Raw genomic sequence first — 15,355 nt, 5'->3', positions numbered from 1 at the left:
CTAGTGCCCACAACAGGAAACGGCCCAAAACGCAGCGTGGATGCTCCACATTTTACAGTGCAAACTGACACTATTTTGAAAAGTGCCTAGCTGTAGATTTTGAACCCTAGCTCTGCCGGCACCTAGGGAAAGGTAGTAAACCTATACATTCTAAAAAACTGGACACCCAGGGGAATCCAGGATGGGGTGACGTGTCTGGCTCTCACACAGATTTAAGAACTTTCCACCACATAAATGTGAAGAAAATTTGGTTTTTTGACACATTTTGAGGTTTGAAAGGGATTCTAGGTAAGAGAAACTGGTGAGAGCCATTCTACGTTGGAAAATGTAGGGGGATCCATGCATCCATACCTCAATGGACTCCGCCGGGTGTCTAGTTTTTAGGAATGTGTGGGTTTGGTAGGTTTCTTTAGATGGCCAACAAGCCCGGGACCAAAAACTCATGTGAACACCCCCTTGCAAAACAAGGTAATTTTCGGATACATAGGGGCAGCTGAGTTTTTGGTCCCGAGTTGGCAGCCATCTAGAGAAACCTACAGAACCCCACATTTCTGAAAACTAGAAACCCAGGGGAGTCCAGGGAGGTATGGCTTGCGTGGGTCTCCCAACATTTTCCTACCCAGAATCCCCTGCAATCCTCAAATTTTGATGAAAAAATCCTTTTTTTCTCAAAATTCTGTGCGGGTAAGTTCTGGAATCTATGTGGATCCACAAATTTCCTACCACCCAGCGTTCCCACAGGTCTCCCAATAAAATTGGTAGTTCACTTGCTAGGGTGGGTCAAGTACCCGCGACAGGCAAGGGCCCAAAACGTACTAAGGCGACATTAAAATGACCTTTCACAAAACAACCTGGTTTCGCAAGATGAGTCACCTGGGTTTTTGGCCCCGGCTCGATGGCCATCTTGGAAAACTACCAAACCCACACATTTCTGAAAACTAGACACCCGGAGGAGTCCAGCAAGTTATAGCTTGCGTGGGTCCCCTAACGATTTCCTACCCACAATGCCCTGCAAACTTCAAATTTAGCTGAAAAAATTACTTTTTTTAAAAATGTCTGTGTGGGAAAGTTCTGGAATCTACGTGGATCAACAAATTCCCTACCACCTAGCACTCCCCCGGTCTCCTGATAAAAATTATATCTCACTCACATAGGTGGGGCAAGTACCCACAACAGGCAAGGGCCCAAAGTATATTGAGGAGACATCAAAATTACCTATCACAAAAAAACCTGGTTTTGCAAGGGGGGGGGGGGGGTCATCTTGGCTTTTGGCCCTGGGCTCAGCGGCCATCTTGGAAAAATGCCAAACCACACATTTCTGAAAACTAGAAACCCTGGAAAGTCCAGCGAGGTATGGCTTGCATGGGTCCCCCAACCTTTTCCTACTTAGAATTCCCTGCAAACCTCAAATTTAGCTGCAAAAAACAAATTTTCCACATATTTTTGGGTGGAATCACTGTGCCGGCACATATGTCCTAGCCCACAGCGTTCCCCTCAGTCTCCCGAGTAAAATTATACCTCACTTGTTTGGGTGGGGCAAGGGCCTCTGACTGGGAAGAGCCCAAGACATAGGAAAAAAGTGTATAGCACCAAGAATTCCAAGTGCTACATTTTTTTAAAAATACGTTTTTAGCCACTTCTGCTTTGGACACCCACACAAGTGAGGTATCATTTTACTTGAGACACTATTGAAAACGCTCTGGGGTAGGCCGTTTGTGCTACCACTATGTTTCCTCACAAAAATATGTAGAAAATGTGTTTTTTTCAGCTAAGTTTGAGGTTTGCAGGGATTTTTGGGTAGGGAAACTTTGAGGGATCCATGCAAGCCATAGCTCATTAGACTCCCCGAGGTGTCTAGTTTTCAGAAATGTATGGGTTTGGTAGGTTTCCCTAGATAGCCGCAAGCCCGGGGCAAAAATCCCAGGTGTCCCCCTCCAAAACCAGGTCGTTTTTTTGTTATAGGTAACTTTGAAGTTTCCACAGTACGATTTGGGCCATTTCCTGTTGCAGCCACTATGCCTACCCACAAAAGTAAGGTTCCATTCTTATCGGGAGACATGTGGGAATGCTGGGTGATAGGAAATTTGTGTCAACCCTGTGATCCTACAACTTTCCACACAGAAATGTGAGGAAAAATAGATATTTGAAACAAAATTTGAGGTTTGCATGGGATTCTGTGTAGGGAAATGTTGGGGAACCCATGCAAGCCATACCTTGGAGGACTCCCCCATGTGTCTAGTTTTCAGAAATATGTGAGTGTTGTAGGTTTCCCTAGGTGTCCACGGAGCCCGGGGCCAAAAACTCACGGGACCCACCAAACAAAACCAGGTTGTTTTGTGATAGGTAATTTTGATGTCGCCTCAATAGGTTTTGGGTTCTTGACCCACCCATGTGAGTAAGGGTACCATTTTTATTGAGAGACCTGGGGGAATGCTGTATAGAAGGAAATTTGTGGATCCATGTAGTTTCCAGAACTTTCCCACACAGAAATTTGAGAAAAAAGTGTTTTTTTCATCTAAATTTGAGGTTTGTAGGGGATTCTCTGTAGAGAAATCCTGGGGGACACACGCAAGAAATATCTTGCTGGAATCCTCAGGGTCTCTAGTTTTTAGAATTGTGTGGGATTGGTATTTTCCCTAGATGGCCGCCGAGCCCGGGGCCAAAAACTCATGGGACCCCCCCTTGCCAAACTAGGTGGTTTTGTGATAGTTAATTTTGAAGTCGCCTCAATAGCTTTTGAGACCTTGCGTGTTGCGGGTACTTGATTCACCCACACAAGTGAGGTACCATCTTTCTCAGAAGACTTTGGGGAATGAGGGTTTGGTGGAATTTTGTGGATCCACACAGATTCCAGAACTTTCCTCCACAGAAATGTGAGGAAATTGTGTTATTTTATTTTTTTTATTTTGAGGTTTGCATGGAATTCTGTGTAACAGAACCTGGGGAGAGCCAACCAAGTGACCCTATCCTGGATTCCCCTGGGTGTCTAGTTTAAAAAAATGTATAGGTTTGAGAGGATTCGCTAGGTGCAGGCAAAGCTAGGGTTCAAACTCTATGGTTAGGCACTCTGCAAAAAAAGGGTCCGTTTTCACTGTGATAATGTGTTGTGTCCACGTTGCATTTTGGACCGTTTCCTGTTGCGGGAACAAGGCCTACCCACACAAATGAGGTACCATTTTTCTCAGAAAAACCTTGGGGAACGCATTGTGGGTGGAATATTGTGGATCCACACAGATTTCAAAACTATCACCACAGAATTGTAAGGAAAATTAGTTTTTTTGACAAATGTTGAGGTTTGCAAGGGATTCTGGGTAACAGAACCTAGTGAGAGCCAGACAAGTCACCCCATCCTGGATTCCCCTGGGTGCCTAGTTTTTAAAAATATATTGGTTTGCTAGGTTTCCCTAGGTGCCGGCTGAGCTAGGGTTCAAAATCTACAGCTAGGCACTTTGTAAAATAGTTTGTTTCCACTGTAAAATGTGGTGTATCCACGTTGCGTTTTGGGCCGTTTCCTGTTGTGGGCACTATGCCTAACCACATAAGTGAGGTACCATTTTTCTCTGAAGAATTTGGGAAGGCAGAGTGGGTGGAATTTTGTGGATCCACACAGATTTAAGTACTTTGCACCACAGAAATGTGAGGAAAATGAGTTTTATTTACACATGTTGAGGTGTGCAAGGGATTCTGGGTAACAGAACCTGGTGAGAGCCAGTCAAGTCACCTCATCCTGGATTTCACTGGGTGTCTAGTTTTTAAAAATGTATGGGATTGCTAGAATTCCCTAGGTGCAGGCAGAGTTAGGGTTCAGAATTTACAGCTAGGCACTTTGAAAAAAAGGGTCTGTTTTCACTGTGAAAATGTGGTGTGTCCACGTTGCATTTTGGGCCGTTTCCTGTCACGGGCACTAGGCCTACCCACAAATGTGAGGTACAATTTTTCTCGGAAGACTTTAGGAAACGCGGTCGGTGGAATTTTGTGGATCCATGCAGATTTCAGAACTTTCCACCACAGAAATGTGAGGGAAATGTGTTTTTTTAAAAACACATTTTGAGGTTTGCAAGGGTTTCTGGGTAACAGAACCTAGTGAGAGCCAGACAGCGAGACAAGTCACCCCATCCTAGATACCCCTGGGTGCCTAGTTTTAAATGTATTGGTTTGCTAGGTTTCCCTGGGTGCCGGCAGAGCTAGGGTTCAAAGTCTACAGCTAGGCACTTTGCAAAATAGTTTTAGTTTCCACTGTAAAATGTGGTGTGTCCACGTTGCGTTTTGGGCCATTTCTGGTTGCGGGCACAATGCCTTCCCACACAAGTGAGGTACCATTTTTCTCAGAAGACTTTGGGGAATGCTGGGTGGGTGGAATTTTGTGGATCCACACAGGTTTCAGAACATTTCCACCTCAGAAATGTGAGGGAAATGTGTTTTTTACACATTTTGAGGTTTGCAAGGGATTTTGGGTAACATAACCTGGTGAGAGCCAGTCAAGTCCCCTCATCCTGGATTCCCTTGGTGTCTAATTTTCAAAAATATATAGGTTTGCTAGATTTCCTTAGTAGCAGGCAGAGTTAGGGTTCAAAACCTACAACTAGGCACGCTGCAAAAAAAGGGTCAGTTTTCACTATGAAAATGTGGTGTGTCCTCATTGAGTTTTTTTTCCGTTTCCTGTTGTGGGCTCTAGGCCCACCCAGACAAGTGAGGTATCATTTTTCTCGGAAGGCTTTGGAGAATATGGGGTGAGCAGACTTTTGTGGATCCACGCAAATTCCAGAACTTCCCACCACAGAAATAAGAGGAACATGTGTTTTTTTACACATTTTTAGGTTTGCAAGGGATTCTGGGTAACAGAACCTGGTATGAGCAAGTCACCCCATCCTAGATTTCCCTGTGTGTCTAGTTATAAAAAATGTATAGGTTTGCTAGGTTTCCCTAGATGCCGTCAGAGCTGGGTTCAAAATCTTACAGTTAGGCACTTTGCAAAAAAGGTGGTGTGTCCGCGTTGCATTTTGGGCCATTTCCTGTTGTGGGTACTAGGCCTACCCACACAAGTGAGGTACCTTTTTCTTGGAAGACTTTGAGGAATGCTGGGTGGAGGGGATATCATGTATCCACGCATATTCCAGAACTTTCCATCACAGAAATGTGAGGAAAATGTGTTATTTTTACAAATCTTTAGGTTTGCAAGGGATTCTGGGTAATAGAACCTGGTGAGAGCCAGTCAAGTCACCCCATCCTGGATTCCCCTAGGTATCTTGCTTTAAAAAAAGTATAGATTTGCTCAGTTTCCATAGGTTCCGGCAGAGCTAGGATTCAAAAGCTACAGCTAGGCACTTTGCAAAAAAAGGGTCAGTTTCCACTGTAAAAATGTAGTGAGTCCACATTGCATTTTGGGCCATTTCCTGTCACGGGCATGAGGCCTACCTACACATTTTTCTCAGAAGACTTTGGGGAACTCGAAGTGGGGGGAATTTTGTGGATTTACGCCCATTCCTGAACTTTCCACCACAGAAATGTGAGGAACATTTGGGTTTGTTTACAAATATTTAGGTTTGAAAGGGGGTCTGGGTAATAGAACCTGGTGAGAGCCAGTCAAGTCCTGGATTCCCCTTAGTCTAATTAAAAAAAATGTGTAGGTTTGCTAGGTTTCCCTATGTGCCAGCAGAGCTAGGGTTCAAAATCTACAGCGATGGCAACTTACAAAAAAGGGTCAGTTTTCACTGTTAAAAGAAAGTGTCCATGTTGCATTTTGAGCCATTTCCTGTCACGGGCACTAGGCCTACATACACAAGTGAGGTACCATTTTTATCGGGAGACTTACAGTAACACAGAATTGTAGAGCAACTGTTATTACCTATAGATTTTTGATGCATTTCTGCCTTCCAAATGAAAGACAATGTGAAAAAAGAAGTCATTTTGAAAAATGGCCCATAATTCTCATGCTAGTATGGGTACTAACAATTTCGGAAATGCGCAAATATATACTGTTTCTAAACTCTGGGGCAGATTTACAACTTCTGGTACATCTCTGCTAATCAGTAGGGATGCGCCAGAACAGTTGCAACAAGCCAAACCATCCGTGCACCACCACTGCACCGTGGTGCCCCAGATGGTCAGATGCGTGTTGCATCCCCTGGCGGAAAGGCAGTGCATTGCTGGAGTCACGTCGCAAGAGCGACTCAGCTCCAGCGAGGCTCTGGGTGCCCCTATGCCTAACATGCTGCATCAATCCTTACGCCTGCTTCAAGCAGGCGTAGGGTTTTGACGCAGCATGGCCGTAAATGTTACTGAGGCGTTCCTGCGCCAGTGCGCCCCCCCCATGCCAGAGCGCCCTCATGTGGTGCAGGGCTTTACAATGTGACGCATCTCCCTAGATGTGTCATGTTGTATATACCCATCAGCATGGTGCTGGCTTTGCGCTGCTGCTGCGTCATAAAAGTGACGCAACAGCAGCACAAATGTGGCTTACGGGGCTTGTAAATCTGCCCCTCTATATTTTGTTGCAATTTCAGAAATACATAGGTGTCTTTCATACCGATTTTTCCATGTATGTATTTTCCCAAATGAATTGCTAGGTACATACTAAAAAAACATTGCAAGACCCTGCTCAGTTACAGGTTAAAACTTTGACACAAATGGCTGTTTTTTTCCCACTAGTTTTCAATCTTTCCTATATTCAACGGTTAGTCTCTACAAAGAAACCTTGAAGGATCTACACAAATGACACCTTGCTGAATTCAGAATTTTGTCCACTTATCTAAAATGTATAGCTTTCCAGGATCCATTATTGCTTTCATACCCATTTCTACCATTAACTGGAAAGTGGTTGAAAGCACAAAAAATACCAAAAATAGGCTATGTCCCAGAAAAATGACAAAAACTGTGTAAAACATTTTGGTTTTCTGACAAAAGTCTGCTTGTCCCTGAAAGCTGGGAAGATGGTGATTTCAGCATCACAACCCCTTTTTTTATACCATTTGCAGGGAAAAAATCAGACGCTTTCATCTGTAGCCCATTTTTCCCCAAAAACATAACATTTTGCTGTATTTTTTCTAATTTCTGGGTCCCCTCAAAGGGAATCCAAAAACCTGGGGCACCTTTTGAATTCCCATGATGTTGGAAAAAAAGGAGGCAGATTTGGCATGCATACCGTATGTGGTCAAAACGTTACAGGGGCCTAAGCGCGAACTACCCCAATTAGCCAAAGGCTTAGCGTAGGGGGGGGGAGGCCTAGCAGCGAGGGGTTAAAGCATAAAATATCCTTTCAAAGCTGACAACCAGGAATGCATGTGCATCCACAGAAGTCACCTAAAAATAATTGGAAAATCCAATATGGTTCAGGTTTAGGGTTGCCACCTAACTTGCTCCCTAGCAGAGCCACCATCATTTTAATGTCTCAGTTGAAATAAAAATAAGCAAACTCACCTAATGCAGGAATTTTAAGCCCTTATCTGTGTTCTAGACATGAGTAAATCATCCATGACAAATAATTCACTTAAACTAAGACAGAAGAGCCATTTTACAAATGAATACATGCGATTTTGTTTAAAGTCCTATTTTGGGCCTTTACAGGCTCTTAAACCAACAAAAAATGGTGACATTTTTTTTTTGGAAAGGTGGCATACCTATTTAGGGGTTAAGATCTATTGGCTTTGCCAATGTTATTTTTACCAGTAGTTCATAAGCACATATATCAAGAGCATAACACTTGAATTCCATATGTGATAAATCCATAAGAAAATAACATACAACATAATTTGCGCAAGAACAAATGCATCATGGACATCTGTCCTTTCTTGAAAAATTCATGCAGATTGTGCTGCGAGTTAAGAAAGAATGATACTCTTTTCTAAATGACTAAAGAATGTTGAACAACATCTGTCTGGACAATATTCGTACATGTGTCTATTTCTTGGGGTTGTCATTACAGTTCGACTGACGGAATCGATCCGGCGCTTGGACCTAGAAACCCTTATGGGTTTTTTGGATACGTCTGCTTCTGTCGAACCAGATGAGACCATTTTATCTTGCTGTAAAATCCTGGAACATCGAAAAAAGGTATCTGTCAGTCTTCATTACTTTACATGGCATTTAAGGCAATGAGAGGCAGTGAGGTTTAGCTACATATGTGGTTGTCTAACATTGGGGTATATTGTAGTGTTGTATTGTGACGTGTGCTTTACTGTACTGTAAAGGACTGTGTAGTGTAAAGTATTGCTGTAATATGTTAGGTTGTATTGGGTTGCAGTGCAGAGCAGTGCGTGCTGTAGTGTACAGTATAAATAAGTTATAGTGCGATAATGCAGTGTTATATCACATGTTTGCAGTGTATTATAGTCTTGTACAGTTTTGCAGTGACCTGCTTTACAGTAGTGCAGCTTTGTGTGTGTTATGGTGTAGTGTTGTAGCATGGTGCAATGATGTATTGTAGTGTATTACCATGCTGTGTTGTGTTGCAAGTACCTGGGATGACATATTTGCATCTAAAGCATCGATTAAGTATGCATATATATTGCACTTCTTGGAGGAATCATTGGGGAATACAGAATTGTAACCTTTGCTTCAGCATTTCAACTCTGTTCAATCAATCAATAAAACTTTATTCGGATAATAAAGTATCCATAAAAGTACAGATACATAAAAGAACATAAGAGTCACAAAACAATTAAAAAAGAAAAAAAGAAAGTAGCATCGTAAATTTTCAAAATACATACAGGTTCACAGATCAAACATAGTCAGTCTAGCTCGAACAGCTATACGCAAAAAAGTGCCAGTGCGAAGTATGAGTTCATCATTGTCCATAGTTAATATCATTGAATATGCATTTTCCAAGCTAATAGGCTTTAATATTTTAAAATACGGAGTTAAAAACCATTTAATGTATTTTATATAAAATTTACAAAAGAATAAAAAATGCAACGCAGATTGGCCACTCGATCCGTCGCACGGACAGAGCAAGGAATCAAGTTCTTTCTGGTGACCAAGAGGAAAACAAAGTGCAAATTTGATTGAACCTGCCCTCAAGCGTAATAATAAACCCCGCACCCAGGGGCTCATTGGAAGTGTCAGATAGTGGGGCATGGGCGAAGTTAAAAAATCAAAAGCCAGATATGTAGAAACAGTGATCTTAGGAGATTCCCTGTCCAGTCTTTCTTCATCATACAGTGTGTATAGAGCAATTCTTATTTCATTTTTATGTGGGAGATTATCAGCAGTGTTCTTAATAAAAACATTCCCATAGTTGATGCTACAAAAACTATTATACACTCCAGAAAGCCAGGGGATACTCATACATTTATCACAGTTCCGACAATCAGTAATATTATCTCTGGAAAGTGAAGTCGCCGGGTTCTTCCAAATAGAAAGCCAGAGCAGGGCAGGACGAGCACGAATGAAGTTTAACTCCTTGTGACAGACATATTGTGTAGTAGAGATAGGAACACAGAGCATCTCCCTGAGAAATCTGTTCTCTTCCAATTGAATAGGTCCACACTTGGTCACACCCCAAACCTCCACGCCGTAAGTGGCAACGGGGGTACACTGGGCTTTATACATTTTTAAAATGGCAGATAAGGTACCAGTGTGTTTAGAACGGGGTAGGCTGAGGATTGAGTTGATGGCCTTTGAGAACCTACTCCTGGAGTGAGCAATATGCTCAGTCCAGGAGTTGCTCGCAGCAAAGACCTCCCCTAAGTAGGGAAAACTATTAGTGGACCATAGTTTGTCTGCACATACCAAGATACTACCTAACTGTCGTTTATTAGGGCCACAAGACATAATAAAAGATTTCTTGAAATTAGTTTTTAAGTCAAGGGATTCCATATAGTCAACAAATCTATGTAAAGCATTCGGGGTGCGGCCCATAAGCACTGCATCATCTGCATAAAGCAGAACGGGAAGGGAGTTGCCCAAGATTTTCGGCACGTCGTGAGTAAGAGGGGTGAGCGTTTTATGCAGACCATTAATATAAATAATAAAGAGGAGGGGAGCTAAAACGCAGCCCTTTCTGACCAAACTAACACAGGCTTCCAAATCTTTGTGCAGATAGGCCAGGAAGTGCACAAGGTGCTCATCTAATCCGTAGTTCAAGAGAGCTGTCCAGAGCTTTGATCTATTTACAAAATTGAACGCAGAGGACAGGTCCATGAAGGCGAGATAGACTGGCGATCTGCGTGCAATATTATATTTCATCAAAATTAAATTTAAATTGAGACACTGCTCAATGATTCCGACCCTATTACGGAAACCTAATTGGCAGCGTTCCAAGATACCATTATCCTCGGTCCAACTCAGGATCTTATTGTATAAGATCCTGCCAAGTGTTTTTAGCGTATTATCGATAAGGGAGATGGGCCTATAGCAGTTTGGTTGTGAACAGTCTCCCTTTTTAAAAATAGGGACGATAATGCTTGTTGACCAAGTACGAGGAAGGGGAGCAACAGTAAGGTTATTGAACACATTTAAAAGAAGTGGAGCCCAGACGTCTAAGTTTATTTTGATAATATCAATGGGTAGGCCGTCAGGGCCCGGTGCCTTACTCCCCATGCTCTGATTAATAGCATCCTCCACTTCAGGTAAAGTTATTTCAACCCTTGGTGGATGGCAAAAAGACAATGGGGTCGGCTCCGGGCAGGGCGCGGCATAGATGGCATTAAAATGATTCACCCATGCTTCACCTGTGATGGTACAACTGATCGGGGTCATGAGCTGTCCAGAGGAGAGTAAATCTATAACAGCTACCAAAAGGTATTACCCTTCTTTAGGTCAGCGGCTCTGGCTAAAACAGCCCCACGACCTTCTAAGATCTCTGTTTTCCTTCTACTAACAGCAGCTTTTTACCTGGATCTAGCTTCTCTTATTTTAATGGAACAGATTGGTTTAAAAGACAGTGCCCTTCGCACTTCCCTGTTTGCCTTGGAGCATTCGTCATTAAACCATCCGGGATCTTGTGCAATATCCCTGCAAGGTACAGATAATAACATTTTAGAGGCTGATCAAATCTTGACAAAATCACAGACGGCCTTGGGATGGGGGGCTGTGTCTAATAAGCATGAATTGAAGAGATATAAATTATCTCTGACTATGGCAGGAAACACTTCCCTAATGTTAATCCCCTGCCATCTGAGTCAAAGTTTGTCTATGGAGGGTGAGAGATTCCTAGCACCACACTCCTTATTAAAGATGGGCCGTGATTCCATACTCATGACAACCCTAATAGGGTTGTGATCCCCTTGGCTCATTGGGATAACAGCACCATCCAGTAGACAGTCCGCTATACGGGGTGAGGCAAAGAAATAATCAATAGTTGAGGAACACCCCCTGCCTCTAAAAGTTGGCACTAACTGGGCATTAGGAAGGAAATTAACAACGGTGTCCATGACATTTTGCAGGTTATGGGTATGTAAAAAGGAGGACAATTTAGTTCCCCTTTGACAAGAAGTGCTTTGCCCATTTCGCCTGTTGTGTGGGGCCACACTCGTCAGCATAGCATTAAAATTTCCACCCAGAAGAATACCACAAGTCTTATGAAAATCTGGCCTAGACTCTAAATTAGTAATAAAATTGAATACATCAAGAAAATTCCTAGTAGGAGAAGTGTTAAAATCGTTGTTATAAAAATTAATCAAAAATAATGAAACTTTCCGTCTATATAAAAAAGCTTGGAAGTGCAAATTGTCAGTTGGTATGTTCTTAACACACCCTAAAGCAGAAATGTTAATCCAAGTTGATAGACCGCCAGAAGGGCGATCCAATCTTGGTTTAACAGCTAGGGTGTTATGGCATTGGAACCCATTAAGGTGCAATTCTTGTGTGGCCCAGGTCTCCTGAAACATCACAATATCCTGCTGGTTTATTAGGCTGAGCCACTCCACATCTTCTAACCTGGATTGATGACCAGCGACATTCCAGGTTAGGACTTTTAGGTTGTTAGCTCCCGCTATTCTAGTCAGTCTGGGTGGGTTATTAAAGTTCGACAAAAGAGATAAGGCACAGGAGACATTGGCATGCTCTAGATGGTAAGTTTGTAAAGGTGGTTATCAGTCAGGAATATCCAGATCTGACAGAGCAGAAAAGCGATTAACCAAAGGTAGGTCTGCAGGTGTGTTAGAATGCGGGCGGTTGGGGGGTTTGTAGAAGTAGCCCAAAGGAAGGGCGCCATTGTCAGTACAAGCACTGAAAATGTGCTCCCGTGAGGAAAGGATGTTACGCACCGATTGGGGCTTACTAAAAGTTAATAACAATACAGTCCCCCATTATTTTTTGTGGGATAAACCAACCCACCCCACTCTACGCACCATCAGTATTTCATGCAAGTTAGCGGGATTGAAACCTTTATGTTTCTTAAGCCAGTCCACAAACTTGTTCCGTAGGTTGACCCATGACTCCCTCCCATTAGATGACAAACTAGGATCGCCTGCCAGAACCAAGACATAGGGGCAGGAAGCCGGGGAAGATTCAAGACATCAGTATTAGGCTGTTAACAGATGGGCAACACTCTAGTATTAACCAATTTGTTCTTAAGCGTTAGAAGATATACAAGAAGGGTGCTGTTTATTACAATCCTCCAACCCAGGGCCAGTAGCAGCAATGGGTTTTAAAGTGGTGCCATCTTGACCATTAGTACATGAATTACTGACACTAGCTGCCATGGTCACCAAGGTATGATCGATAATCGGAGGAGGAGCACAGTCTCTGAAATTATTTATACCAGGCTCTGGTGTAATCAACCGTTCTAAGTCATCCAATCTTTTTTGTAGTATACCAATGTTCTTTTCAAAAAGAGCTTTAATATAACTCATCATGGTTCTCAAGCTAGAGTCCAAAACATCAATAATGTTACCTGTTCTTAGTGGGGGTGGTGCGTCATCAGTCTGAATACCAATAGAAGAGGTGGTCAGTATGGATGCAGAAGGAACGATGCTTCTTATATTTTTAGGAGGAATTTTGGGTTTCCTTAAAACAGGTGGAATGAATCGTTTCCGTTTTGCTGCAGGCTCCTGTAGCTTGGTAGAGGCCATGGTTTTGGGGGCGCGTGCCCGGGCAACGAAATTTGAGCCATTAGGTGGAACAATAGGTGGAGTCTCCGTAATCAATCATGTTGGCGAGGGTGATGCCTCAGACAGTGGCTGTAAGTTTGGCGATAAAGAAAGATGAGGATAAAGGGTATCGCCCTGATTTAACGTCCAAGGATGCTGGTTAGAGCATCCAAGGACAAACGCCGTACAGTAAGCTCAATTTCGTGTGGTAAATAGTTGTCAGCCCTGACAAGAAAATCATCCAGAGTTCCTGCAGCTCCCTTGCGTTTAGTCATTGTCAAAAACTTCTTGGCCCCAATTAACAAGAGTTACTAATAGGTATATATGCAATCGGGGTATTTGTGCTACAATATTAATAATCAGTACCTTCTGGCCGATGAGGCCCAAGTAGCAGATGTCAAGGGATGGGCCCAGCCCGGCCTCCTCCGGACTGTGACGGCCTTGGACGGTCCCGCCCTTGTCCCGGGCTTCTCCCGGGATGCTCCCGCACGCTCCATGCAGCGGGTGCCCAGGCTACTAACATGTCGAGGGAGGGATCCAGTGGGCAGAGTCACAACGCGGGACCAGGTGGTGTTGATGAAGCAGGGACTCCTGGTAGAGTGAGTCCCTGCAGGCATTCTCTGCGTAATCTCCTTCAGTTGAGGAGCTGCCCCAGGTCGCAGGCGCCAGCAAATGCCCAGGGAAGTGTATATTCTCGTCCAGAAACCGCGATGCGGCAAGCAGTGGCGGTAATTAGCGGTAAGATCTCCCCAAAGCGGCAGCCAGACAAGGACAGTCAGTACTCCTCTCACAGCAACTACGGCACCCCTGTGTTAGTTTAGAGATTGTGGGAGACAATGCTGGACACTATTACCTTACTGTTACATGTCATGGCAAAGTCGCTGGAGTGAAGAAAGAACAGTTACACTGATAGTTTACTGTAAAAATACTTCAGTTCTTAGGTGTGCAACCTAGAACCATTAAGACTGGATCATGCCAGGTATTCCAGATCTTCCTATAAAACAAATATACATAACACATTCGAAAAGAAGATCATTCCAACACTGTGGTTAATCCAGGAATCTATCCTGAAACTTGCCTTGCGAGACCTTTTTGAAACCCCCTGATCATGATTAAAACTAATATGTGAATAGAAATGTCTCATCTTTAGCTATTTTAGACCTAACAATGTTATGTTGAGTGTCATATAAAGGAGAAATGTCTGAAAGAGCAAACATTCATACCTTGTTCCTACTCTGGGTATGGACAGTTGAAAAAAATAAAGAAATATGGCACCAGGAAAAGGTTAATGATTACCAATGCAAAAACAATAAGGGACCTATTCACAAAAGTAAATTTACACACATGTGTACATTTACTCTTAGACTTTGCAGTAACTTTACTGCTTTTGCCACGGCACCATTTCCCTAAGCGTATATACATATACAACCATTCTCCTTAGTAGCAAAGATTGGCCAGAGACACTACCATTGCTTGAAATCTGCAGAGGTTGTTTACTACAAGTGATGACTCCACACACTACATATATATTGAAATTGAGGGAGATCAAAATTAAGGGGCTCATTACGATGGCGGATAGTTGCGGTGCTGGGACTACCCGCCGGTATGGCGGCGGTCCCACTGAGTGAATTAGGAGGTGCCCGCCACTATGGCAGGCACATTCAGGGCCCTGATCATTGTGGACACACAATGCCAAAATGCCACGTAGCGCATTTCCATACACAACGTGGCAGGCACCACGCGGTGCGTGCCACCTTGTGAATGAAAATGTAGGGGGTGCCATGGGTACCCCCAGTGCACATACATCCTCCCCCCATACAGAGGGGGCCCGCAAGGGGTCCCCAAACCCATCCTCCGCCAGCCTTTCCATGGTAGAGACTGGCTGACGCTAGCATTGTCATCTGGTGGGCTGTGGCGGCTAGGCACTGCCGCCATTTTACCCATGCTGACCGCTCCGCCAGGCAATCGTGAGGATTGTCTGTGGTGAAAGGGTGAAGGGCGGTCTTTGTTACCGCCGCGGTAACAAGGCTGATTTCACCTGCCATTCTAATGTGGCTGGGGAAATGGGAGTCAGGTGGCGGGAGGACCGCCACCGCCGGCCCAGCGGTAGTGGTCCTTCCGCTATCATAATGAACCCCTAAGTGCCAATTTTGTTAATTGATGCTGCTGTTGTACATTCTCTTGGTACATGCCATGGTTTGTAAGTACCGGAAATAAACAAACTGTAGGATCTAAATACGCAGCCTATACAATGCTAGACATTTAGAGCAGCCTCTTTAGGAAGTTTATACAAAAGAGGTTTCACACATGATAAGCATGCATGTTTT

At 43.6% G+C, this 15,355-nt stretch overlaps 1 protein-coding gene across 1 annotated transcript in view; it reads left to right on the top strand.

The window, feature by feature from the left end:
- The window catches only part of LOC147749185 (uncharacterized), a 76,948-nt gene that overhangs the window by 18,200 nt on the left and 43,393 nt on the right, over window positions 1-15,355 (top strand). Inside the window, exon 3 of the mRNA XM_086929548.1 lies at window positions 7,922-8,049. Coding sequence (XP_086785674.1) covers window positions 7,922-8,049 — 128 coding nt within the window. The remainder of the gene's footprint in view (window positions 1-7,921; window positions 8,050-15,355) is intronic.

Source organism: Lissotriton vulgaris, chromosome 1_1, assembly GCF_964263255.1.
Source record: "Lissotriton vulgaris chromosome 1_1, aLisVul1.2, whole genome shotgun sequence".
Lineage (NCBI taxonomy): Eukaryota > Metazoa > Chordata > Amphibia > Caudata > Salamandridae > Lissotriton > Lissotriton vulgaris.
The sequence above is the reverse complement of the archived record's forward strand: the minus strand, read 5'-3'. Positions and strand labels throughout refer to the sequence as shown.